The sequence below is a fragment of the Schistocerca serialis genome, chromosome 4 (genome assembly GCF_023864345.2).
Source record: "Schistocerca serialis cubense isolate TAMUIC-IGC-003099 chromosome 4, iqSchSeri2.2, whole genome shotgun sequence".
In the NCBI taxonomy this organism is placed as follows: domain Eukaryota; kingdom Metazoa; phylum Arthropoda; class Insecta; order Orthoptera; family Acrididae; genus Schistocerca; species Schistocerca serialis.
The window spans coordinates 435,976,316-436,003,178 of NC_064641.1; the positions used below are offsets into that span (position 1 = coordinate 435,976,316).

The window sequence follows — 26,863 nt, forward strand, 5'->3', positions numbered from 1 at the left end:
TTCATCAACATAAGGTAGTAAAATATTAAATGCTGTACTCGTAATGTATTATTATAAAGCTATGTCACTATAATGAAATTGAAGAAAATATTTTCTTAATTTACTGTGACAAATCGAAGGTTATTTGCACTATCCTGTTAAAACATACACAGCCCAATTCAGAACACAGCTCTTATGTTTCTCTTCAAGTATTTCTTCATTGTTTATTTTGTCCTTGTGATACGGTCATTTATTCATTTACTTACTTCAACTGATCTGATTAGCACCATCAGACCATGGTTTCACAAGTACAGTACCTTTTTTACATTTTATTTATCTACAAAATAATTTTAATAATAAATATTAAAATGATACGAATGCCTTCATTGGCAACATGAGTAAATAATACTAACTATGAACTAATAAAGTTAATACTGGCAGTACTTTTAACACAAGTATGGCTGCTGCTGCTGCCACAAACAACAACAACAATAATAATAATGACGACAACCATAGTAGCAATATACATGTTGTTGTGCATGATGTCTATCAACATAGTATTGATTTCAGTGTAGCAAAGTACTAATGACCACTGCTATACCTTCACTGAAATTATTTATATTTTGACATTTGTCAGATGGTAATACACTCCCGAGGGCTTTACAGCAAACACATTCCATGAGTACAAAGTGAGCACATGCCTGCAAGCAGTGAATACCGTATCCCTTTCATCACTTCATGGGATACGGTGGGGAACCGTTTACAGATTTTGGAAACAAGAAAATCCATCCTGATGAAAAGTCTTTGAAAAATCTAGAATAGAGTCATTCCACACCAACTCATCCAGGCCTCCTGCTCAACCATCACAGATTTCAATGAAATTTTATGTGAACATTTGACTACTTCCCAGTGAATGCTGGTAAAGTTTAATGTCTGTCAAGACAATACTTGTTTAGATACAGTTACTTGTTTGACTCCATGCATGAAATTCCAGAGAGTGAATGTGAATTTACAGTTACATTGAGCTGTTATGTCTCAGGCAATATTTTGTTGAAAGAAATGAAATTTGGTCATATTGTACAATTCCATGCATTCCCTTAAGAATTATAATCAAAAGAATTTTATGAGCCACATTTAGTCAGAAAATTTTAGACACAATGGCTCGAAAAAATTTTAAAGTTTGGCTTCTTATAATTTGGGGACTGAACACATGACTAACATGAAAGTTGGCATGTGGTAACCTAACGACACATAGCTCTCAGATACAAAGTTTCATTTTTTCCAATACTGAATGAATGATGTATAAAATTGAAGATTTTGTTAATAAGGAACAATGTGGTATTTTCAGCCTGAATTATATTCTATAAAATTTTCCAAACTGGGGTCATTAGCAAGACCATGGTTTTAACTGTTAATTTTTGTTTTTTTCTTCATTATCCAATGCGGGCTGACAATGCTAGACAATTTGAATCAAGTGAGGCGCAATGATCACATCATGAAAGAAACGTTAACTTCAGATTCTTATATGTCACAGAATAAATGCTTGCTGAACATGAAACTTAATATGCATTATGTTGGTAGCACAAGGACTGGAATACAAAATTTCGTTCACCTACTATTTTGCAATAATCTACAAAATATGATGATTTTTTGGGAAAGTGAAAATAGGCTTTATTAGACACTTTTTACAAATGCCATTTTCTATTAAAGTTTCAAAACCAAGGACATGACATAAGAATCTGAAGTCTACATTTCTTTCTTGCCAAAATGTTTGCGCCTGACTGACTGAAATCATGTAGCATTTAAATCGTCTAGCATTGCTAGCCCCAATACACTTTGTTTACTGGCTAAAACCAGAATCTTTCTAATCAGCCCAGTTTGGATAATTTTACAGAACACAATTTTTGCAAAATCAGGTTGAAAATACCCTTTTTTATTGCAATTTTACACTTCATTCATTCAGTATTACAAAGTGGTACATAAATGAAACTTTATATCTCACAACTTTGAGTCATTAGATTACTACATCCCAACTTTCATGTTCATAATGCATTTAGTCCACAGGAAGTAAGAAGCCAAACTATGAAATGTTTTTGAGTGCTAATTTTTTCAGGCAACTTTGTCTAAAATTTTCTGGCTGAATATAGCTCGTACAACTCATTTCCTTATTATTCTTCAGAAAATGCACAAAGTTGTACAAGATGGCCAAATTTCATTTCCTCCAAGGAGGAGGAGGAGGAGGAGGAGGAGGAGATTAGTGTTTAACATCCCGTCGACAACGAGGTCATTAGAGACGGAGTGCAAGCTTGGGTGAGGGAAGGCTGGGGAAGGAAATCGGCCGTGCCCTTTCAAAGGAACCATCCCGGCATTTGCCTGAAGCGATTTAGGGAAATCACGGAAAACCTAAATCAGGATGGCCGGAGACGGGATTGAACCGTCATCCTCCCGAATGCAAGTCCAGTGTGCTAACCACTGGGCCACCTCGCTCAGTCATTTCCTCCAACAAAATATTGCCCGAAATATAACAGTTCAAAGCAACCACAGTGACTATATCTCGGCCAGTATTATTGTAACAAATGTTAAACTTTACCAATGTTCATTGGGGACATGGGTGAATGTTGACATAAAATTTCGTCAAAATCCATGATGTTCAAGCATTAAATTGTTTGAAACTTATGTAATTTGACGTGAAATGACCCAATATCTCTATATTCCCTATCAAACTTCAAATCAATTACTTCAAGCTACAGATAAGCATAAACTGGATACTGGAAGCTTTTGAATTTCAGTTGCACTATGAATCCCGATTATTTCCAAATGTGACTCATGCTTCATCCGTAAACACACAAACTAATAAATTCTGTAATAAACCTACATCTTCTACAACTTCTTTCGCACTGCTAAGAATGTCACATCCAGCTGTATGCTTGTGTTGTGTGCCATAACCTACGTGGGACGTACTGAATATAATGTATGGTAGCAGCACCACACCAAACTGCTCTACATGGACATAATGTGCTGAAAGCTTTGGACCAAGGCAACCAGGTAGATGCAGTATTTTTTGATTTCTGAAAAGCATTTGACTGTGCTACACCTATGCTTACTATCAAAAGTACAATCACATGGGTTATTACGTGAAATTTGTGACTGAATTGAGGACTTTTTGGTAGGGATGATGGAACATGTTATCTTGGATGGACAGAGTATCAGATGTAGAAGTAACTTCGGGTGTGCCCCAGGGAATTGTATTGTGATCCTTGCTGTTCATGTTGTACATTTACAACCTAGCGGACAATACTAATAGTAACCTCAAACTTTTTCAGATGATGCAGCTACCTCTAATGAAGTATTATTTGAAGAAAGCTGCATAAATATTCAGAGAGGTCTTGGTAAGATTTCAAAGTGGTGCAAAGATTGGCAACGTGCTTTAAATGTTCAGAAATGTAAAATTGTGCACTTCACAAAACGAAAAAAATGTGTTAGCCTACAACTGTAATATCAATGAGTGTTGGAATCGGCAAACTCAAATGATTACCTGCTTGTAACACTTTTTAGGGATATGAAGTGGAATGATCACATTGGCAGTCATGGGTAAAGAAGGAGGTAGACTTCAGATTATTGGTACAATACTCGGGAAGTGCAACCAGTGCAAGGAGATCGCTTATAAATCACTTGTGCGACCAGTTCTAGAACATTGCTCAAGTGAATGGGATCCATGCCAAACAGGACCAACAGGGGATACTGAACATGTACAGAAAATGGCAGCACAAATGTTCACGTGTTTGACTGATCCTTGGGAGAGTGTCACAGAGATACTGAAGGAACTGAACTGGAATACTCTTGAAGATGAAGGTAAACTAGCCCAAGAAAGTCTATAACCAAGTTTCAAGAAACTGTTTTAAATGATTACTCTAGGAATATACTGCAAATCCCCTACATATCACTCACATGGAGATATTGACAGTAAGATTGTAATTACCTCATGCACAGAGGCATTCAAACAATCATTCTCCCTGTGCTCCATACATGAATGGAACAGGAAAAAACCCTAATAACTGGTACAGTGGGACATAACCTCTGCCATGCATCTTAGGGTGGTTTGCAGAGTACAGTAGACAGTTGCAACTACCAAGTATGACACAGCACTTTACTGAAAGTAGCACTACTTTGTAGCTCACCCAAACAGCAGGCTCACTCCCTCTTCAGAGAGCTTCCTTTTAAGTTTAAAAACCTCTGCTACGTGCTCAGGTCATCCACATTTTCCATTTTTGTATTCTTTATCACTATAAGGTAAGTAGAGAGTCTTGGTAACTTTAATTCCTGAACATATTCAATTTCTTAAGAAACACTGAACATTTTTTGAGAGCCAATCTTTCCAAGTGACAAGCTACAATTCCTCATACTGCGGACTGAAATGCAAAACAATTGTCAGTGTTACACAATGCTGACTCAACTACTGCTGTTATCTGGCACTGCTCACTGTCAAAACTGACCCTCCCCCATTTCACAGCTGGTGCTTCCCTTGTGCACGCGCACGCACTTGTGTCCCCACCCCGCAGCCACACTATGTTTGTACAGCGTGTATATGCGGATAAGGAAAAAATATTCCCGGATATTCCGTTTAAAAAATATACTTTTTCCTGGGCGAAAATACACTTTTTCCATACTAAGTGACAGTAGGTTTTCTGTAGATTTTTCCCTCAGAACTGCAAAACTTATAAATCCTTTTGAATGGTTAACTTTTATACACTGGCGTAAAACTTCCCAGAAAAAAAAAAAAAAACGTGAGAGAAGTTTTGGAAAGATTTTTGATGATAAACAAAGGATAGAAGTTTTGGAAAGACCTTTGATGTGCAGCAACATATATGCTGCATATTTTCATATTACAAAAGTACAAATTCGAATTGCACCAAGCACAGCACGTAAGTTTCCGGAGATTTGAAATCGAGATTGTGATTGTGATGTCCTTTTGTAAGCCAGTCGTATCTCATGCCACATGATCTCGCCAGCCGATGACAGCAGATATTCAGAGCACAGGACACATGTTACAGTCAGCCAATAGCAAGATCACTGTTACATAGTGCAATCACACAAAGAGAAGTTAATGCTTTACATTAATATACATAATATAGCTACAAGGGAAGCTAAGCTTTCACATGTAATATTGATCTTTTTTTGCGTGTGTTATACTTTAAGATACACCACACGAATGTGACAGTAAATTTAAAATAATGACAAATGTTTGTCTTCTAAGCTTGAAATTCTTGTACATGGCTGGTCCTCACAGTGCTCAGTTTTAAATGCTCTGTGATTTAAGAAATTCATCCCACTTTCTCGCATGTAACAATTCATCTTGCATAAAAAGAAATTTACTTTGCGAATAACACTTTTCGAACCACCGTTCACAATACTACTCCAAGACTATTATAAATAGGTTCCATTTAGCATTTGCCAGAGAGCGCCAGAAAACAGGCATTATTGTGCGTGTGCAGCTGTAGTGGTGTAGGAAGCCCGCATGTTCATATGTATAAAGCACTAAGAGAGCTTACATTACACCATAAAAGAAACAGGACATCAGAGGATACTCCAAGAGCATCGAAATTTTGTAAACCATACTAAAATGCATAATTTGGCTTGAAGTACACATCGGCTTTCTCCAGATTCACAATGAAGTAGGTCACATCTGATATTAAGCTTTTCAGTGTGGTTCTTAGGATGTAAATTTTCTTGTAATATCAGTACAGCACTATTTCATATTTGGTTCTTTATTACGGCATAATGCCATACATAGCAGAAGACGAAAACATGCACTTGAAATTCAGCGAAAAGTTGGAACTAGCCAATACTGTGGAATGAAACACTTCGTTTCAAATAAATGTACTGCCTCAGCGGAAAGATTAATAAAGCCAAATTTCTTTAGCAAACTGACAAAAGTAACTTCATTGTTCTGCAAGGCGATTAATGCTTGACTGCTTATAACTTAGAAATAAAATAAAATCAGAAAACTGAAACTAATAATACATTTTTGTCCTCTGTAATTATGTGACTACTTTAATTCACTTGATAGTCCTGGGCGCAGACATCCGTTTTGTTTTCATTTGACATGGGAGCTGTAAGCGAAACAGTGAAATCACTTAACGCAAACACGGGTCACATGGAGACTAACCCCCTCCCCACTACAACTCAGTCAACTCAACGCATGTGCGAATCTGGCAGCTAGGGTATGCGAGAAAAATTTCTCGTTAGCATCTGGCTGCTTGCTGCTACTGCCTATACAGCGAACACCCACACTTCAAGTAGCGGGAAGTGGGAGAGGGTACTGTTCATACGCGAATCAACTGCGCATGAGCCCGCTGGCAACTGGTCAAACGAACCTAATGTAAACATTCGTGACGTCACACTCATAGAAAGCAGTTTATTGTTACAAAGTATTGCACAGTCTCCACCCTAAGGCTTTTGACATATTTTTGCTGTTTGCAGACGCTTGTGCGTGCTTTGTTGTTGTAAATGGCGCATTTCCTTTGCCACTCAAGTTTTATTTTTATTTTTTGTCTCGTTTATATTTTATTGCTGCAGTGTCATTCTCCAGTAGCAGGATACAGTAACATTCTTTGCTAGAGAATCAATTCTTACCAGTCAAAATTACAAAGATTTAACTGAATGCTATAACAATGAAAAATTCCCAGAATTGCGAAAAATTCCTGAGTTTTTCCCTGTTTTCTCCCAGATGAAAAAATTCACAGGTTTTTCCCAGATTTCCCAGTTGTCCTGGGTCGTATACACCCTGTTGCATGTAACAGCCCAAGTAGTCACGAATGCTTACATTCAAAATTGTTGGCCCCTAATACAAAGCTGTCACACTGGCCGTCCACTATATTGTTAAGGCTTAACAGGAATTGGGCTGCTAAAATCAGTAGAAAGTGCTGCAGTTAAATGAACTACCAGCAGTGCCCAATAATTATGCACATATGGTGCATGCCCTGAAAATTGCCTGTGAACTTATGTTTTGTTGTGGTGCATTGCAATACCAGAATGTATGACACTCGAAGCACTGATTGTAGGAAAAGTTTCAAGATGGGGAGTGTCAACTACCAAGTAATTTTGGTTAGACTATTAATGTTACTTTGAAGCTAATTTTTAAGCCCATTTTATTCTTTAGAAGGTATATATATTTCACTCAAGTGTAGTACACACAAAAACTTGTTATAGATAGTAAGGAATCTACCCTTTTAAGCATATAGGGTGGAATAAGTTCAACTTGAACCCCATTTCTAATTTTCACCGAAATCCCAACTTTTTTCTTGGTAGTACAACTAAGTGACAACTTTTGCATGAGATGAAAGATAGCTGTTTTATAGCGTTGGTCTCTGGTACATGGCTTACAGAACAGTTGTTTCTCTCAAAATGCAGAAATGAGAGATTTCACATGCTCATGTAATGAAAAAGGACTCGTGGTTAATTCCAATGGTTGAATACTGATATTAAACACAAGCATGTGATTGCACTATGTTTAGGATCTCCTTCCTACTACATACTAGCAACATGCAAGCAAAACGAAGTCAAATGCCCATACACATCCTCTGACAATAAATTCCTGTGAATAACACTATAACATTAATGTAGATGAAATGTTAACTACAGTTACCTTGCTGTCCTTCGAAACTGCCACCTCCCATAACTAAGCACCACTGAGCTCCGTGATACATGTCCTGGAAACTTTGCGCGAAGTCTTCCTTCGGGATGGTGTTCAAAAGCCACATCACATTTCATTGGATGTCAGGAATATTGTCAAATCTCTTTTCTGTCAAAGTGAGTTTGAGTCAAGAGAATAATAAGTAGTCTGGAGGTTTGAGTTCCGGCGAGTATGGTGGATGTTCAAGTTTCAACACCCTTTATTTGCCAGGAAATGTTTGACGATATTGGCTGTGTGCGGTTGAGAGTTGTCGTGAAGAAAAAACCAGAAACCTCGTTGTGCGTACTGGGGTCATACCCTGCATAGACATTGCATCAAACAGGTCAAAATTTCAACATACCGTGCAGCGTTCAACGTCGTTCCCTCAGGTAGAAATGCCTTGTGGATAATGCCTTGACTATCGAAAAAGGTGAAACATCATTTTGATGCGTAATTTTTCAGCTCTGACCTTTTCCCAATGATGTCAGATCACCATTCCATGATTTGCCATTTCGTTTCAGGATCATACCAGAGACATCGGTTTTCATCCTCTGTGACAATATAGTTCAAGAAATTGGGTGTCACATCCACTGTTTTCACAAAATCCTCTGGAGCCTCAAAATGTGCCTGCTTCTGATCATCAGTCAAGCGATGTGGCACAAGACGACAACACCTTTTCTTCTTCCATAAGTCCTGGATAAGGATTTGTCGCACAGAATCACGGTTCATCTGCAGTTCATCCACTATCATGCACACAATCGACGGTTGCTCATGATTAATGTCCTCACTTTCTCAACGTTTTCGTCACTGATGGCAGTCACCAGTCATCCACTACGGAGATTGTCAGAAACACTTTCCCTGCCCCCTCAGAAACAGGTGTACCACCTGTACTTCATGGACAGTGCTTGAACCTCTTAAACACTTACCAGCTTTGCATGCGTTTCTTTCAGTGACTTGCCAAGCTTAAAACAAAACTTTAAATTGACCCTTTGCTCGTTCATTGTCCTGTTCTCAGTTCAGAACCAACGCACTACACATGCACTTTGTCCAACAGGTGTAACACACACAACGCTCAACTGAACTACGGTGGGGACAGATTGTCAACACCAGCAGCTACACAGGTGCAGCATTGTGAGACATCAGTTTTGCCCGATCGACTGTTCTGACTTCATTCACCGAACTTTATTGTCAGAGGCTGTAAAATGTGTTTTCATGCTTTGACAAGAAAAAAGTTTCAAGAGGATACTCACGTGATAGCCCTGTGTAAGAGAACATTCCAATCTGTTGTGTGATGTGGTCCCATGTACCAGGAGTACCCAGTCGTTGAAGTCGCTCCTTTAAACCTTGCCTCATTTCCTTGATACGAGATGACATGGTAACAATGCAATCTTTCCTAGAATTCAAACACAATGCCAAAAGTACATAACACCTCTGTGGGAAGAGTGAAGTGAAATCAAAACAAAAAGTTTGTACTCATAACAATAGCTGAGAGAGAGAGAGAGAGAGAGAGAGAGAGAGAGAGAGAGAGAATGATATCAATTATTGATTAGGTCATCTATAGTACATCACTGCATTACTAGTCTATTCTGTAAACTCATTTTCCCATCCAGTTATTAGGGAGCAACACCAGGCACACTCCCAACTAATTCACAATATATGTGTGTGTGTGTGTGTGTGTGTGTGTGTGTGTGTGTGTGTGTGTGTTTCACTCTTTTTTGTGTTCCTATCGATAATTCCAAACTTCTATTATTTGGCGAGTCACCTCCTTTATGCCAAGCAACATGTTTTATTAACAAAAAGCTTATCATTTACTGAAATTTAATCCTCCTTCAGTTCTGCTCATAATCAAGCCTGTTTAAGTATTTTCATACTTGTCTACAAGCTTAATAATTTCCATGTAGTACATGGCCACTGCCAGTTATTCACTGCATTCTTAGCCTCATCATCATTTTTGAAATATTTCCCACTTATCAACTGTCAGAGCTTTGTGAAACTGAAAACTGTTAAGAGAAAGATATGAAATGTAATGTAGATGTTTAAAATTTTCTCATCCAAGTAAGCCTCTGGTTGCAGCAGCATTGTAAGAGCACACACTTTCATGAACGAGAAGAATACCATGTTGAAGCATTTTGGATTGCTTATTATAGTTTTCAGGTGATGTCACACTGTTGATATGGACTACCAATAGATAAAAATAAAAATCCACTTCAGCTACTAGTAATTTTCTTAATTTATTCTACAACTGGTTTTGAAGCTTAAAGTTCACCTTCAGGTGCAACAAAATAATTATGAAAACAAGAATGTGTGGCAGTCGGGTCAGTCAGCCATTGGTGATCCCACCCATGTCAAACAAATGTATTGGAGCGCAGGTGCAGCAATCGCAGTGTCTGCCTGTGCCTGGACAACATCTGCTGTCACGGATGTTCACCTGATCAAATATTTTGCAACAAAAAAACACCTTTACAATAAAAAAAAGAATTAAAAATAAAAATCACTAAACTTCCACACCGACAGAGTTAGTCTGAATTTTCATGGATTTTGGGTAAAAAGGGATGACATCATTTAAGTGACTGACATGTGGGAGAAGTAAAATACTTGTCTCACTGCCTGTAAACATCTTAATCCAGAAAGGTATTACATCTTCATTGCACTGTGTCGGTAATGGCAGTACTGTGGCAATTCACTGTGTTTTGTGTTGGCCACTCAGTTGCCAGGGAACCCATTAGAGAGAAATTTTGCTATACCCAACATGTTTGAACACAATTTCACCACAAAAAGAATGAGAAATATTTGAAAAAGGCATATGTAACTCGTCTTGTGTTCCGTGTCTGTGCTACATGATTTCATTCCTCATTTCGTTCTACAATATGTCTAATGAGTAACAGTTGCTCAGGTCAAGTTTAGTCATGCACAGTTATTCCCTCATTGCTGAACATTTCGTACAACACTCCCACATGTCATTTGTTCACTGGTACCACTTGACACTTTCTGCCAGTTTCAGTTTCCAAGCATTCAAAAAATTAAACAAATTCGTTGGGCTCACACTTCACAGGGCTTTGTCATTCAGTTCATTTTAATGAATCACAAAATGGAGAACAATGGCAGCTAATTTCAAATGGTACTCAGAGCACAGACAAGATGACGAAACACCTCAACCTTGCATAGAAGCCTTTAATTAATCTGTGCAGAGGGAGTATGCAAAATGTCGTTACTTCCTAGATGACCCTTATACATATACATGGTGACAGCACAGGATAAAATGATGTCAATTACAGCTAACAAGTTTCTTTGAGTTTGAAGTTTCAATATTGAATCAAACTTCATTTACAACTTAATATTTATTTTAAATGTAACATATGTGGAGGTGTGCTTAGTACTATAAATTAATGGCAAATGATCATTTGCCCACAATGTGCTCAGGCTTTCAAGCATAAAAAAGTTTTAGATCAATCTTCATTGGTTTAAGAGAAAACTTAAGTCAGAATTTTTTAACAGTGCAAACCTACCATTCTTGGCACAAATGTTCATTATTGAGAACAGTGCTGACAATCTTTGCTCCATGATTAGGTGGATTAGAGTACATTCCTCTCACAGTAAGAGTAAGCTGTGATTTAACATTTATAATCTCATCGTTGCTGTTGAGTACCACTGTCAGATTTCCTACTCGTTCATCTGAAAAAGAATAAAATATATATATCTGTAACATAAGTGCCAATAGTACGTAACTACTGACTAGGATATTGCATCCTTTATCTCACATCTTTCAAAATATGTTACAATGCAGCAATGGGAAGAAATATTATCTTTTAGAAATCTTCCGCGGACAGCATAAAATACAAAACAAATGGTAGCGAAGTAATAAATGTAAAGCACACATTATGGTCAACAAAATGGCCCCAAACATGTGGTTTTAATGAGGTTAAGTGAACTACACATTCAATTTTACAATTTTGTATTTTATTCTTTAAAGCAGTCTGTACGACACATGGCATTATGACAGGCCAGTTGAAATGTACTTGATGCACACTAACAGTACATTATAATCTCCTGATGGGATATTTAGCAACTCTCTGCTTACCTTCCCAGCTCTCACCACCAGTTTTTGGGTTATACATAAGAATCTGTAGGTGCAATACAGAAAGAAGGATATAGTGAGATGTATCAGCAGCCTGGCTTTGGCATAAATCAACTATTTTAGAACCATTTCCACTTTTAAATGAAATATTCAATGACGAATAGTAACATGAGGATGACATTGTATATGAAGCTATCAGACTCTTACTACTTTGAAATTAGAAGAACTTGGTGATATGCAATGACCAATTTCTCTTTCACATCCTCAAGCACACACTTGAACCACATTCACACTACTGTAGGAGAAGGTGTACATCCATATAAATATGTATCTAACAACTGATTTCGCCATAAAGTCTCTCCACAAATGACTGAACAGTTTTTCCTATGCAACTGCATCACTTCTTCTTGGACACTTTGTACGAGTTTGTCTAATAACTGTCAACTACTTCTTTCCAAGTCAACTGTTTTCCAGAAATGTTTAAAGAAATTTATCCATTTCAGTTTCAATCTCAGCTGGCTAAAGAGTACTTACAGCTATTGTCAACTTAGATATGTGGATACTGGGGGAATATTTTCACAAAAAACAACTTTTTGAAGAGATCCTCTGCATTCTTACAGGAACTGAAGCAATTCTGTTGTCTTAATGTTTTTATGTAGGTTCAATTCCTGCAAATACAAAATCCAAAGGAAATGAGCATTGCGAGAAGTATATTACTGGAATTTTCAATATCTTCTGTGTTACTGAAGCAGCAATATTTAACGTTCCATAAACTTATTGTCAAAAGTACGATCATATTGGCTATCAAGGGAAATTTGTGACTGAATTGAGGACTTTTTGGAAGGGAGGACACAGCATGTTATCCTGGATGGAACAGAAGTAACTTCAGGGGTGCCCCAGGGACATTTGCTGGGACCCTTGCTGTTCATGCTGTGTATCAATGACCTTGCAGACAAAATTAGCAGTAACATCAGACTTTCTGCAGGTGATGCAGTTATCTATGATGAAAGACTGTCTGAAAGAAGCTGCATAAATATTCAGTCAGATCTTGATAAGATTTCAAAGTGGTGCAAAGATTGGCAACTTGCTTTAAATGTTCAAAAACGTAAAACTGTGCATTTCTCAAAACAAAAAAGCATAGTACCCTATGATTATAATAGGAATGAGTTACTGTTGGAACCAGCCATCTCTCACAAATACCTGTGGGAATGGTATGATCATACAGACTCAATTATGGCTGAAGCAGGTGGAAGACTTCAGTTTATTGATAGAATACTGGGAAAGTGCAGTTAGTCTGCAAAGAACATTGCTTACAAATTACTCATGGGACTGGTTCTAGAATATTGCTGAAGTGTGTGGAACTCATATCAAATATAACTAACAGGGGATATTGAACATATACAGAGAAGGGCAGCACAAATGGTCACATGTTTGTTTGATCCATGGGAAAGTGTCACAGAGATACTCAAGAAAGTGAACAGGAAGATTCTAAGATAGACTTAAGCTATCCCAAGAAAGTCCATTAACAAAGTTTTAAGAATTTCCTTTAAACTATGATTCTAGGAATATTCTAAACCCTCTATCACTCACTCACATAGGGATCATTAGGATTACAATAATTACTGCATGCACAGAGGCAATCTAACAATCCATCTCGCACTTTATATGTGAATGGAACAGGAAGACACTTCAAAAACTGGTACAATGGGACTCTGCCATGCCCCACAGTGGTTTGCAGAGTATTGACGTAGCTGCAGATTTAGATTTCATGCCTTAACAGCAATTCTTTTGCATTTTTCAAAATCCACAGCAGTGCTTAAAGTTGCAATGGAAATAATGTGAAGCATTGGACTGATATTCTCAAATGAATGCTTCCATGTTGAATGTGAACCAGCATGTAACAACTAATTGTTGAAAAAACTACTGTATAGCTCCACAATGTGAATTCAAGTTTTTTCTCTTTTTGTTTTTTAGTGTATTTCTCAAAAAAGTGGAAACTTTGCACGACATGTGGAATGGGAAATAACATTGCACATCCAATTTTCTGAAATAACATGGTGCATTTTAAATTAGAAAGTAATCAGAATTACAGACACAGTGCAAAATACCTAAGATAATTAAGGCAGCAAGAGTGTTTATTTAGTATCATTAGCCAGGCAGAAAAAATAAAAATATCCCTTTAAAACTTACCCATCAAGTCAAATTAGAAGTTCTTCCTGTTGTAACACTATAGTGTGAGCACACACAATCAAACAGTGCATGAAACAAATGCCTCCAAGGCCAGCCTAGAGAGGTCACCTCACTACCCGGACACACGACGCAACAAGCTCTGTGCCGTTTGCTCAACAGACCAATGTAAGCCCAGTGCGCCGAGTCTTCGGCATCACTTATTTACTTGCTTATCATATGCTACCTACAAGACTATATACTGATGTGTTCTACAGCTAGGATACTTTGTACTATTCTATACTTCATTCAGTGTTATTGTGGATCTCTTCATGTGAAAGCAGAATAGAACTTGATTGGTGTTACTTCTGGTATTGTGTCTGTACAACATACTTGGCAATGAGTGTGATATTCCACTCTGCGTGTTTTGTTTCCTTAGTTCGATATACAGCGAACATGTCAGTGGAAGAAGTTCTTCAATCTCTTGTTGAACAACAGTGAACCCTCACTGACCAGCAGCAGGCTCTCACTATGGCACCAAACAACTTAGCAGCCTTGCTGACGTACCATGTCCCACCACCATTGACGCGACTCATACTGTTTCCTCCATATCATGATTCTGCAGAAGATTGGGACACACATGAAAAATTCCTTCAGCAACATTTTCAAGCTCTTTGTGCTGCAGACCCCAACTCGTATAGGGCTTTATTTCTTTCACAGATTTCCCTTCATGTTTATCACTTTTTGAGTCAGCTATCTCTTCTTCAGCAATGTGCCAGTCTCTTTTTTGATGAAGTGTGTCAGTTGCTCTATTATTATCACTGCAAATGTAGTTATGTCATTGCTGCTCACACTGAATTCTACTGTTGTCACAAGCAGCCGCAACAGTCGTACAGAGCTTAGGTAGGAGAATTTCTTGAACTTCTGCATCGTTGCCAGTTCATTACTGAGGCTCACAGCTTCATGATGCTGTAATATACCTGGCCTGATAGGGAAGTTTTGGTGAATGTGCTTTACAATGTGAAAATCCCTCCCTTGCAGATGTTCTGAACAGTGCTCAGTCTTTTGAAGTATCTAGGGCAGCAGGAAATCAGACAGAAGCATGGTGTGAAGTAGCTGCTTCTCTTACTCAGCCGCCATCAGTTAGCTCATGGGGGAAGAAGACGTTGCGGTCATGCAACAGTGGGCTCCACAGCACATGGGGCAGCACCATGCTAAGCAGCAGCAGACAAATCACAACAGTGGTCATGTGCTCTGCTATTGTAAAAGTGGGGGGAGGGGGGAGGGGGGGGGGCGACACACTGTGTGCAACATTCAAAGTCCTTCACCAGACATGAACATGGCTGGGAATCATGTTTCCCAAGTAAAGGTAGCCCCTAACAAACTCTACATTAAAGTACATGTGATGGACAAGATGTTAAAAATTCAAGTGCACATGGGTGCAGCAGTGACTTTGTTAAATTCTCAAAGCTATGTGAATATGGATCACACACATTGTCCCTGTTCTTATCGGTTGGGGAATTACAACAAACTACAAATATCTATACTGGGGTAGTTTTAGACTTCCTTAGTGTAAAAAGCAGTTCTTCAGCCTTTGACCTTTCTATTCGTGGATGATGTCAACACTGAAGACTTATTTGGGTTAGATACCTTCAAAAATTTTGGCTTCTGTATTTTTGACAAAGTGCATCGGGTGTCAGATCAAGCTTCATGCCAATAACTGGACGTGTTCTGCTTGGAATATTCCTCCCTGTTTTCGAAAAGTTTTCAGTGTGCTGCCAATTTCAACACTCACATCACACTGAAACTGACAGCAAGTCCCGTTTCTTTCATCCTCACCCAGTCCCAGTAGATTTACAGAAACCAAGTCAGATTTGAACTAGATCGACTTACATCTTTGGGCATTATCATGCCTGTCTCTTCTAGTGGATCACCTATTCCAAGGGTAAGTGTCAAAAAAACCTAATGATAGTCTTTGGCTCTGTGGCGATTTTGAAGTGTCATAGCCTATTATTGATACCTATCCTTTATCCAATCTAAAAGGACTCTTAGCACAGCTTTCTGGGGCTAATATTTTCCAAAATAGACGTGTCAGAAGCCTGCTTACAACCGCCTCTGGGTGGTGATCTCAAACATGTCCTCGTAGTGAATACCCCCGTCAGGTTATATCAATACCAGCAGCTGCCATTTGATGTGGCTAGCAATCCTACCATTTTACAACAATTTTTGGAGCAACTGAGGGCGTCCATGTCAGGGTGTGTCAACTACCTGGATGATTCTGTTGTCTCAAGTTCTCCAACAGATGAACATTTGCAAAACCTTTGCGCCTTGTTCACAGTGCTACAGGTCACCAGTTTGAAATGTAACTTGCACGAATCACAATTTTTTCAGCCCTTTATCATCTATTTCGGTTTTGAAGTATCATGTGCTGGGCTCAAGCCTTTATGCCAGCATGTTGAGACCATTACAGCTTTGTAGTGTCCAACAACATCAAAGATTTGTGAGCATTTCTCAGAAAGACTATGAACTACAATAAATTTCTTACTAGTACAGCCGCAATGGCCCAGCCACTTCATACAGTCTTACATAAAGATGTTTGTTTTCACAGGTCGCCCAACTGCAGGTAAGCCTTTCCCCTCTTAAGATCAAAATTATACTCAGCACCTGGCTTGGTTGCCTTCCAGACAGACTGTTCTCATGCATAAGTGTGCAGACGGTTCTGAACACACTAATGCTTGTGCTTCCAAAACTCTGATCAAATGTAACAGCAGTACCCGCAGATAGGAAAAGAAGCCGTTGCTATTGGGTACGCACTCAAAAATTTCATGTTTTATATGGTTCCAAGCTTTGATTGATTGCTTATCAAACTTCTGGTTTCTCATCTCAGTTCTTCAGCATCTTTAGTGGATAATGCGAAACATCGCCTGCAATGCTGGACTCTGTTTTTGTCATGTTATAACTGTGAGATACATTCCAAACCAAAGCACAATACACTAATGTGGATGCTCTTTCTCAATGCAGTATTTGATCAGGATGAACTGTTGTGTTTCCATTTAGAGATCGAAGCCCAAAACAACATGGATAGTTTTCCTATTACTAGTTCTTAGATTTCGGTTGCTGTCATGGAATCTAGACTTTGCTGCCTCTTTGGTTTCTGATGCCTATAGCAAATACCCTTTTGTTATTCCAATATATTCGATGAATGCTGCCAGCACCATGAAGGTACTTGCTTCTGTATTTTCTCTCCAAGGCTTGACACAAAGAATTGTTTCTGACAATGGACCTCAATTTTCTTCAAAGGAATTCGCACAATTTTTCAAACAAAATGGAATACAGCATGTCTGCACAACACCATTCTCACCACAGTCTAATGGAAAGTTTTTGTCGAACATTCAAGCCACAAATGTTGAAACTTCAAGCTTCACATTCACTTTATAATGGCTCACTGATGTTTTTGAGTTCATATCAAACTTTGCCTACTCCTGACATTCGCTGGCAGTATGTTTGCATGGGAGATGCCATTGGTTTTGCTGCATTTGCTTCATCCTTACCACTCTCGTCCAGCTTCCAGCCTCACTATGAAGTTTCACCCAAACGTCGGAGTTCAATATCATGTGACAAGAAGCCACATTTAGGGGAATCAGGTGCTGTTCTTAGATAAGCTGGTAGAGTGCAGTATACTATTCACAGCAGTGCAGGCATGCACCAACACCACTAAAATCAGCTATGGCTCCATGAATTCAGTGATCCTGCCATAGGTCAAACTGTTTCAGATTTCTTCATTGCACAATGTTCGGCTGCCGTGACGCAGCCATGTCTGGCCGTCACAATGTAGCCATGTTTGGTTGTCACAACATGGCTTCCTAGACAGCTTACCAAGCCATCTCACCAATGGGTGTTGATGCCGGCCCACCTGCGATACAGTTGCCATCAACACCCCAGGTCACCTCTCCCTTGGACATCGACGTCGTTGCCATCAGCCAATCACCAGCACCCTCTACGATCCCACCCGTGCCTTCAGATGTATCTTGTGCCTGGTTTTCTGGGGCAGTTTCCCTGGCACTCACAAGGCACGATACTGGGACACAGGTTGATCTCTCTGCAGCCAGCCAAGCAACCAGCCTCATGATTTCCCATCGCACTGGCCTCCCCCGATACCATACCCACAAAGTTAGGCAGGGAGGGTGAGATATCATCCGCCATTCGGAGTGTCACACTTTAAAACATGCACACCGCAAGTCATACCGCTGCAATTCCTGCAGCAGCCATGGCGGTATGACGGCACTACCTACCGGAAATGACTGAGCTACTAACAAAGATTGTAAGCATCCCCTATCCGGAGCTCCAGTGGCAGGTCTATTTAAGCTCAAATATCAATGCACAGAGCCCTCATTTTGAGTTTCTGCCGCTTAGTAACATTTACAGACAGGGCGTGTCATCTACGGAGTAGTCATCAAACTGCAAATCTTTATATCAGTATATATATTCAACATTCAAATCTACTGTTAGCAACTGATGTTGCAACTACTGTATTATTTTTACTATTTGATATTAGATGTAAATAAATTAATATCTGAATTCTCTGCCAACGAACTGCATCTGCTCCTTGCTCCTGTATCTGCTAAAGAACCATTAAGCATGGAAAGGAAGTTACAACAAAACAAAAACAGGGAAAAAGAAGGGATCCTACATACACAGTCAAAACGTGCAACTCTGGTTTTTTGCCTGTTTGAGAGCTCTACCTTTCAAATAAATTCCAAATGCCTGAATTAAATTACCGAATGCTGTTCATGTAATATGTGACGAATAGAGGAGTGAAGCTTATATTATTCATAATTATTTTCTTGTTCTCCATTTACCTTTATCATGATAAAATTTTTAAAAATTCTTTAAGCTGAATACGTACCCTTGGGCCTAAGTAAACTGCTAAGTTTACACAACATCCAAAACCTACACAACATGTGCTCTTTCTTTACCACATGCAGTTTCAGAGAGAGGTTGGTTGATTCAGTCAGCATAAGGAAGTGACATGCTTCACTATCACAGAATTTCACTTTCATGATGAAGATGACAGTAGGGAAGTAAAATGAGGACAAGAAAAGCAATGTTTCACTATTTTAGATATCATGAAAGTTCACAACATTGTTTAGAGAAATAAAATTTGTAAAAGAGATCTAGTGAAACAATGCCCATTAGATTAAATGCCAGTTGCTCCATCTAATGACACTCAGATGAGAAGAGAGAACAGTGATTTAATTAAGGGCCAAAACCATAGCTTTTTTAATCTCCTTTATAGAACTGAATTAAATCCAACAACTTATCAAAAGTAAAAAATGATGGTTGGATTTGGAGAGAGACTGAAAGCAGTGAAAGAATCTGCCATTTGAAGTCAACTGTATCTAGGCCAGATATCAATTACAAAACTTCACACCACTGGAGACAACACTGTCCTGCAGCATGTACTTGACAACCACACTAGTCCTATGACTAAGTCAGAAAGAAATATGATGAAGTCAGACAAAAGCACAGCCTAATTAATTTCTGTGGACAGTTCAAATGGTAAATTTGAGAAACTGCACTTTCCAAAGAAAACTAATGGCAAAACAAAATCAGTGAAAAATCACTAAATAATCCACAACAACACACAATTTGAAGGGAAAACAACAGTACAATGAAGTGGTTTCATGTGGACAAATGGCAATGCATCTCGCAAACAACACACCGACACAAGATGCAGGACGTAGTAACAAAATCATGACTGGAATATTTAAGATAAGTAATGCACAAAAGGAGAACTAGGCAAAAAGATATAGACTAGGGAAAACAGGGTGTTGAGAAACAAAGGGCAACTCATAGTTCAAAACTGACGACAAATACAGAAAATGCCAAAAATGTGTGATCAACAACAACAACAACAAGTCTTGCTATTGACATTTAGGTTAAATGCTTCTCTTGTTCTCAATGATGGTAGCTCAATCAATAAGCAACACATACTTCAAAGATACATACACATGCAACACTTCAAACGAAAAAAAAATCTACCATACTTAGTAAATAATGTGTGCACACACTGACGTGACAAATAACCACAGGTCAACATACAAAATGAAAAAATAAGCAGATGCATGGCAAACAAATGAACTAAAAGGAACTTAGTCTCAATAATCAAGAAGAAGTACATGACAAAAACTGATTTCTTAAATTAAAAGTTCAAAATTTTAAATACAAGCAATACCATTCAATGTGAATTAAAAACAAACATTAAATAAAGTATACTTTATACTCACTATACAGGCCAAAGTTTTTGGCAAATGATTGGGCACACACAAATTCAAAGCCTTGCTGAGCAAAGTAACGAACAGCCCATGCATCTTTATCAGGATCTCCAGAAGCAAAGCCTTGGTACGCAGAGTCAAAAAATGGAAAAAGTTTCTTTTCCTGCAATAACAAAAAAAGATCATCTTCTTTATAAATTACTTAGAGAGGAAGAGTTTTTAAGTTGTTTGATAAAAAATTACAGCTGACAAAAACTGTACAGAATTAATAATGCAACTAATTTTTTGAAAGACTGCATTTTGAACATCTGAATAGTGAACACGGAACTACACAAACAAATGAAAATGAAATATAAATGAAAGACTGGCAGAAAAGGCAGTAGGATTAAGATTTAGCTGTCATTTCTGAAAAAGTCATAAAAACTATATTACTAGTGATATGCAATGGAGAATGTGAAATTATCTATGGCAGAACTAGTAGAGTAGTAACGGAAAGTAAGTGAAGGGAAGAGCATAGATTTATAAAATATAATTCAAAACAGTGGGTAAGAATTTAAAACAGAAGCTATTTGATATAGAGGCACACTAAATGCAATTAAAACCAAATGAAGATAGAACAGATACTTGTGGGCATTAACCAACAGACACAAAATGTAAGGAGGCACAAATGACAGTTTTCATAACTTGTACATACTTACTTAATCTGGAAAGATAACTGTTTTAAGAAAGAGGACAATTTGGGAATTAAATAAAAAATTGTCGAAGAAGCCTACTTCAAGAACATTGCATGGTTGCTCTTTGGGTGGCAGGGAGAGAGAAAAGATGGCAATAGTGGCCAGTAGGGGGTGGATTAACAGTAAGATGCATAACTGCACATTGCTGTCGAGTTTTTCATGTTTTTTGTGATGTGTATGATTTTGGCTATTAAACTCTTGCACAAATCTTTCTAGCACTGAACGTTACATGTGCCTGTTGCGTGCAAAGAACCTTGATAGTAGAGTGCAACTGGATATGCCACAACATTCTTGCAACTCATCACTTTCCCTACACTATTGTGTGACAAAACCTTCATGGTATGAACCAAAGAACACAAAACAAAGAAACAGGTTTTAGAAACTACTTTTACATGCCACATTATAAACTAGATTAAAACATTATTTACATGATGTTAGAGGCAATGAATTTATTTTGGGGGGAGGGGGTGGAGTGGAGGGGGGGGGGGGGAGGGCCGTTAGCCAATTACATAGTTCTGCTACCATTTATCTGCAACACGCTCATTAAAACAACTTATTTGACATTTGTCATGTACTGCTACAGTGCTGTTCCACTGGTTGTTAGCTGTGTATCGGTTAAAAATTTTTTTCAGGCAACTGTCATCAGCATTGATATACTCTGAGAAACGCATGGTAAACACTGTGCTGCCTTACAATACATTTATTCACAACCAGTTTCAATCGTTGGTCATCTTCACAGTGCTGGCACGAAAATGGGAACAAAGTGAGAACTGTGAATATCAACACCAATTACATTTTCATGAGAATTATTAGTCAGAAAAATTACTTATGAACATGATGTGCACTAATAAAAAATAATGTGACAACTTCCATGTCACACATGCTATTTATCCAGGTAAGGTGCCATAGCTGACTTGAAAACATCAGAAAACGACACTTCATGCCATAATACTGGCTCAAGCAAACAGAAAACATTGAAAAATGAAACCATGTGTCAGCAGTAAGTGCAAAGCACCAGTGCTCAGGCACAATATGCAGTAGGTCAACACACAAGTGTTGATCAAAGAAGCTACAAGCCAGAGTCGAAGAACAAGTACCAAAACGTGTGCACTACACTATAGTCACAGAAAAATATACATGCACTACAATTATAATAAAAGGAAAACAATAAAAACAGATATAAATGTATTTTTAATCCTATTTTTCTTTTTTCACTTTATTTCAAAACAATAGCAGGTAATTATACATAGTTGCATACAATAATATGCAATAAAACAGACACGTGATGCTATTGCAATGCCACACATGGTTAAAAACTAACTGACCATTAAGTAAGACCTATATCATGTAAAATTCTACATACGTATACAATGTTGCAAAAAATTATATTAGGCAATACAACTATCACAAATCATTCAAACTGGCAGCAGCCAGAGGTCTGAGGATACAAATAGTGTTAACAAAATGAGGATTTGAATACTGAACAAAATTTGCATAGATATATAATGTTAAACACTATGAGAATCAGTAACCACTAAAAGCAGAGAGCATAAAAACCAAACAGCAACTAAAACAATTCCAGTGTCAAGTCCATATCAGAAGTCTAGGATTAAACATAGTGTTTGTTGCTGTTGTGGTCTTCAGTCCTGAAACAGGTTTGATGCAGCTCTCCATGCTACTCTATCCTGTGCAAGCTTCTTCATCTCCCAGTACCTACTGCAACCTACATCCTTCTGAATCTGCGTAGTGTATTTATCTCTTCGTCTCCCTCTACGAATTCTTATTCTCCACCCTGCCCTCCAATGCTAAATTTGTGATCCCTTGATGCCTCAAAACATGTCCTACCAACCGGTCCCTTCTTTTTGTCAAGGAGTGCCACAAACTCCTATTCTCCTCAATTCTATTCAATGCCTCCTCATTAGTTATGTGATCTACCCATCTAATCTTCAGCATTCTTCTATAGCACCACATTTCGAAAGCTTCTATTCTCTTCTTGTCCAAACTATTTATCATCCATGTTTCACTTCCATACATAGCTACACTCCATACAAATACTTTCAGAAACGACTTCCTGACACCTAAATCTATACTCGATGTTAAATTTCTCTTCTTCAGAAACACTTTCCTTGCCATTGCCAGTCTACATTTTATATCCTCTCTACTTCGCCCATCAGCAGTTATTTTACTCCCTAAATAGCAAAACTCATTTACTACTTTAAGTATCTCATTTCCTAATCTAATTCCCGCAGCACCACCCAATTTAATTTGACTACATTCCATTATCCTCATTTTGCTTTTGTTGATATTCATCTTATACCCTCCTTTCAAGACACTGTCCATTCCGTTCAACTGCTCTTCCAAGTCCTTTGCTGCCTCTGACAGAATTACTATGTCATCGGCGAACTTCAAAGTTTTTATTTCTTCTCCATGAATTTTAATACCTACTCCGAATTTTTCTTTTGTTTCCTTTACTGCTTGCTCAATATACAGATTGAATAACATTGGGGAGAGGCTACAACCCTGTCTCACTCCTTTCCCAACCACTGCTTCCCTTTCATGCCCCTCGACTCTTATAACTGCCATCCGGTTTCTGTACAAATTGTAAATAGTCTTTCGCTCCCTGTATTTTACCCCTGCCACCTTCAGAATTTGAAAGAGAGTATGCCAGTTAACATTGTCAAAAGCTTTCTCTAGGTCCACAAATGCTAGAAATGTAGGTTTGCCTTTCAAAAATGGCTCTGAGCACTATGGGACTCAACTGCTGAGGTCATTAGTCCCCTAGAACTTAGAACTAGTTAAACCTAACTAACCTAAGGACATCACAAACATCCATGCCCGAGGCAGGATTCGAACCTGCGACCGTAGCGGTCTTGCGGTTCCAGACTACAGCGCCTTTAACCGCACGGCCACTTCGGCCGGCGTTTGCCTTTCCTTAATCTATTTTCTAAGATAAGTCGTAGGGTCAGTATTGCCTCACATGTTCCAATATTTCTACGGAATCCAAACTGATCTTCCCCAAGGTCCCCATCTACCAGTTTTTCCATTCGTCTGTAAAGAATTCGTGTTAGTATTTTGCAGCTGTGACTTATTAAACTGATATTTCGGTAATTTTCAAATCTGTCAACACCTGCTTTCTTTGGGACTGGAATTATTATTTTCTTCTTGAAGTCTGAGGGTATTTCACCTGTCTCATACATCTTGCTCACCAGATGGTAGAGTTTTGTCATGACTGGCTCTCCCAAGGCCGTCAGTAGTTCTAATGGAATGTTGTCTACTCCCAGGGCCTTGTTTCGACTCAGGTCTTACAGTGTTCTGTCAAACTCTTCACGCAGTATCGTATCTCCGATTTCGTCTTCATCTACATCCTCTTCCATTTCCATAATATTGTCCTCAAGTACATCGCCCTTGTATAAACCCTCTATATACTCCTTCCACCTTTCTGCATTCCATTCTTTGCTTAGAACTGGGTTTCCATCTGAGCTCTTGATGTTCATACAAGTAGTTCTCTTCTCTCCAAAGGTCTCTAATTTTCCTGTAGGCAGTATCTATCTTACCCCTAATGAGATAAGCCTCTACATCCTTACGTATGTCCTCTAGCTATCCCTGCTTAGCCATTTTGCACTTCTTGTCGATCTCATTTTTGAGACTTTGCCTGCTTCATTTACTGCATTTTTATATTTTCTCCTTTCATCAATTAAATTCAATATTTCTTCTGTTACCCAAGGATTTCTATTAGCACTCATCTTTTTACCTACTTGATCCTCTGCTGCCTTCACTACTTCATCCCTCAGAGCTACCCATTCTTCTTCTACTGTACTTCTTTCCCCCAATCCTGTCAATTGTTCCCTTATGCTATCCCTGAAACTCTGTACAACCTCTGGATTAGTCAGTTTATCCAGGTCCCATCTCCTTAAATTAGCACCTTTTTGTAGTTTCTTCAGTTTTAATCTACAGCTCATAACCAACAGATTGTGGTCAGAGTCCACATCTGCCCCTGGAAATGTCTTACAATTTAAAACTTGGTTCCTAAATCTCTGTCTTACCATTATATAATCTATCTGATACCTTTTAGTATCTCCAGGATTCTTCCAAGTATATAACGATATTTTTTTATTCATTATTAAACCTACTCCTGCATTACCCCTATTTGATTTTGTATTTATAACCCTGTATTCACCTGACCGAAAGTCTAGTTCCTCCATGCATTTCTCATAGTATATTGGTTAAAGCTCGTAAAATGGAGAGTGGACTGCCAATGTGAGCAGAGTTCATTCTTGCTTACTGCATGTAGTTACAGTTAAATAGACACCTGACACTGTCCAACATTGAATACACATGTAAGTCACACAGCTTTAATACTTCAAGTCAGCTGGTGCTCTGTTAAGGCAAGTTAGCAACAGTGGTGGTGTTTTTTTTTTTTTTTTTTTTTGTGGTTTTAGGGCGCACAACTTCAACGGTCATCAGCGTCCAGACTACATTAGGAATGCACCGCGAGGCACAAGTTAAAACAGCAACTAAAAGGGAAAACACGATAAAAGATCGACAGGCATAGGATTGAAAAAAAAAAACCAGCATAATTAAATGTCCTCAGACAGATTGGTCAATTTGATAAAATGAAGAACGCGAGCAGCTGCTCCTGGGTCATCCGCTAAAATGGCATCGAGAGTACATGGCAGGCCAAGATCAAGACACAGTGGAGTAAAATCCAGACAGGACGTTAAAATGTGGTGGACCGTCAGCAAGTGCCCACATGGGCAGAACGGCGCAGGCGCAGCCGTCAGCAGATGGCGATGGCTGAACCGGCAGTGTCCAATTCGTAACCGGGCCAAAACTACCTCCTCCCGCCGAGAAGGGCGTGAGGAGGACGTCCAAGCCGCGGGAAGAGGTTTCCATGCTCGAAGCTTGTTGTCCGCAAGTGCAGCCCAATCGGCATGCCACAGCGATAAAATGCGCCGACAAATGACCCTGCTACAATCTGATGAAGGGACACAACAAGAAGCTGTCCGAGGCTGGAGGACCGCAGCCTTGGCCGCGGCATCTGCAGCTTCGTTCCCAGGGATACCGACATGGCCAGGAACCCACATAAAGCTAACCGGAGAACCGTGGTCCACCAGCTGCTGAAGAGAGCGTTGGATCCGGTGCACGAAAGGGTGAACTGGATACGGATCACTGAGGCTCTGGATGGCGCTCAGGGAATCAGAGCAGATGACATAAGCAGAATGTCAGTGGCGGCAGATGTAAAGAACAGCCTGGTAGAGGGCAAAGAGCTCAGCTGTGAAGACCAAACAATGGCCATGGAGCCGGTATTTGAAACTTTGTGCCCGACAATAAAAGAACAACCGACCCCGTCATTGGTCTTAGAGCCATCTGTATAAATGAAGGTCATATTAATGAACTTCGAACGATGTTCGACAAAACGGGAGCGGTATACCGAACCGGGGGTAACCTCCTTTGGGAGCGAGCTGAGGTCAAAGTGAACGCGAACCTGAGCCTGGAGCCAAGGTGGCGTGTGGCTCTCGCCAACTCTAAAGGTTGCAGGCAGTGAAAAATCAAGGTGTTGAAGGAGGCGACGAAAGCGAACTCCAGGGGGAAGCAGGGCAGAGACATACAACCCGTATTGATGATCGAGGGAGTTGTCAAAAAAGGAACGATAAGACGGGTGGTCAGGCATTGACAGTAGCCGACAGGCATACCGACGAAGCAGTATATCGCGCCGGTAGGTTAGTGGCAATTCACCGGCTTCAGCATGCAGACTCTCGACGGGACTAGTATAAAATGCTCCGATCGCAAGACGCGAACCCCGATGTTGTATGGAGTTGAGGCGGTGTAAGATGGACGGCCATGCAGAGGAGTATACGAAGCTCCCATAATCCAGCTTGGAGCGGACGATAGACCGATATAGGCGAAGTAGGATGGTTCGATCCGCTCCCCACGATATACCACTGAGAGCACGGAGGACATT

General features: G+C 39.2%; 1 protein-coding gene across 1 annotated transcript in view; it reads right to left on the reverse strand.

Moving 5' to 3' along the window:
• Positions 1-26,863, reverse strand: part of LOC126475045 (aspartate aminotransferase, cytoplasmic-like) — a 76,730-nt gene that overhangs the window by 4,378 nt on the left and 45,489 nt on the right. Inside the window, exons 5-7 of the mRNA XM_050102592.1 lie at positions 20,180-20,330; positions 11,158-11,323; positions 8,902-9,044 (exon numbers count right to left, since the gene is read on the reverse strand). Of these exons, the coding sequence (XP_049958549.1) occupies positions 8,902-9,044; positions 11,158-11,323; positions 20,180-20,330 (460 nt within the window). The remainder of the gene's footprint in view (positions 1-8,901; positions 9,045-11,157; positions 11,324-20,179; positions 20,331-26,863) is intronic.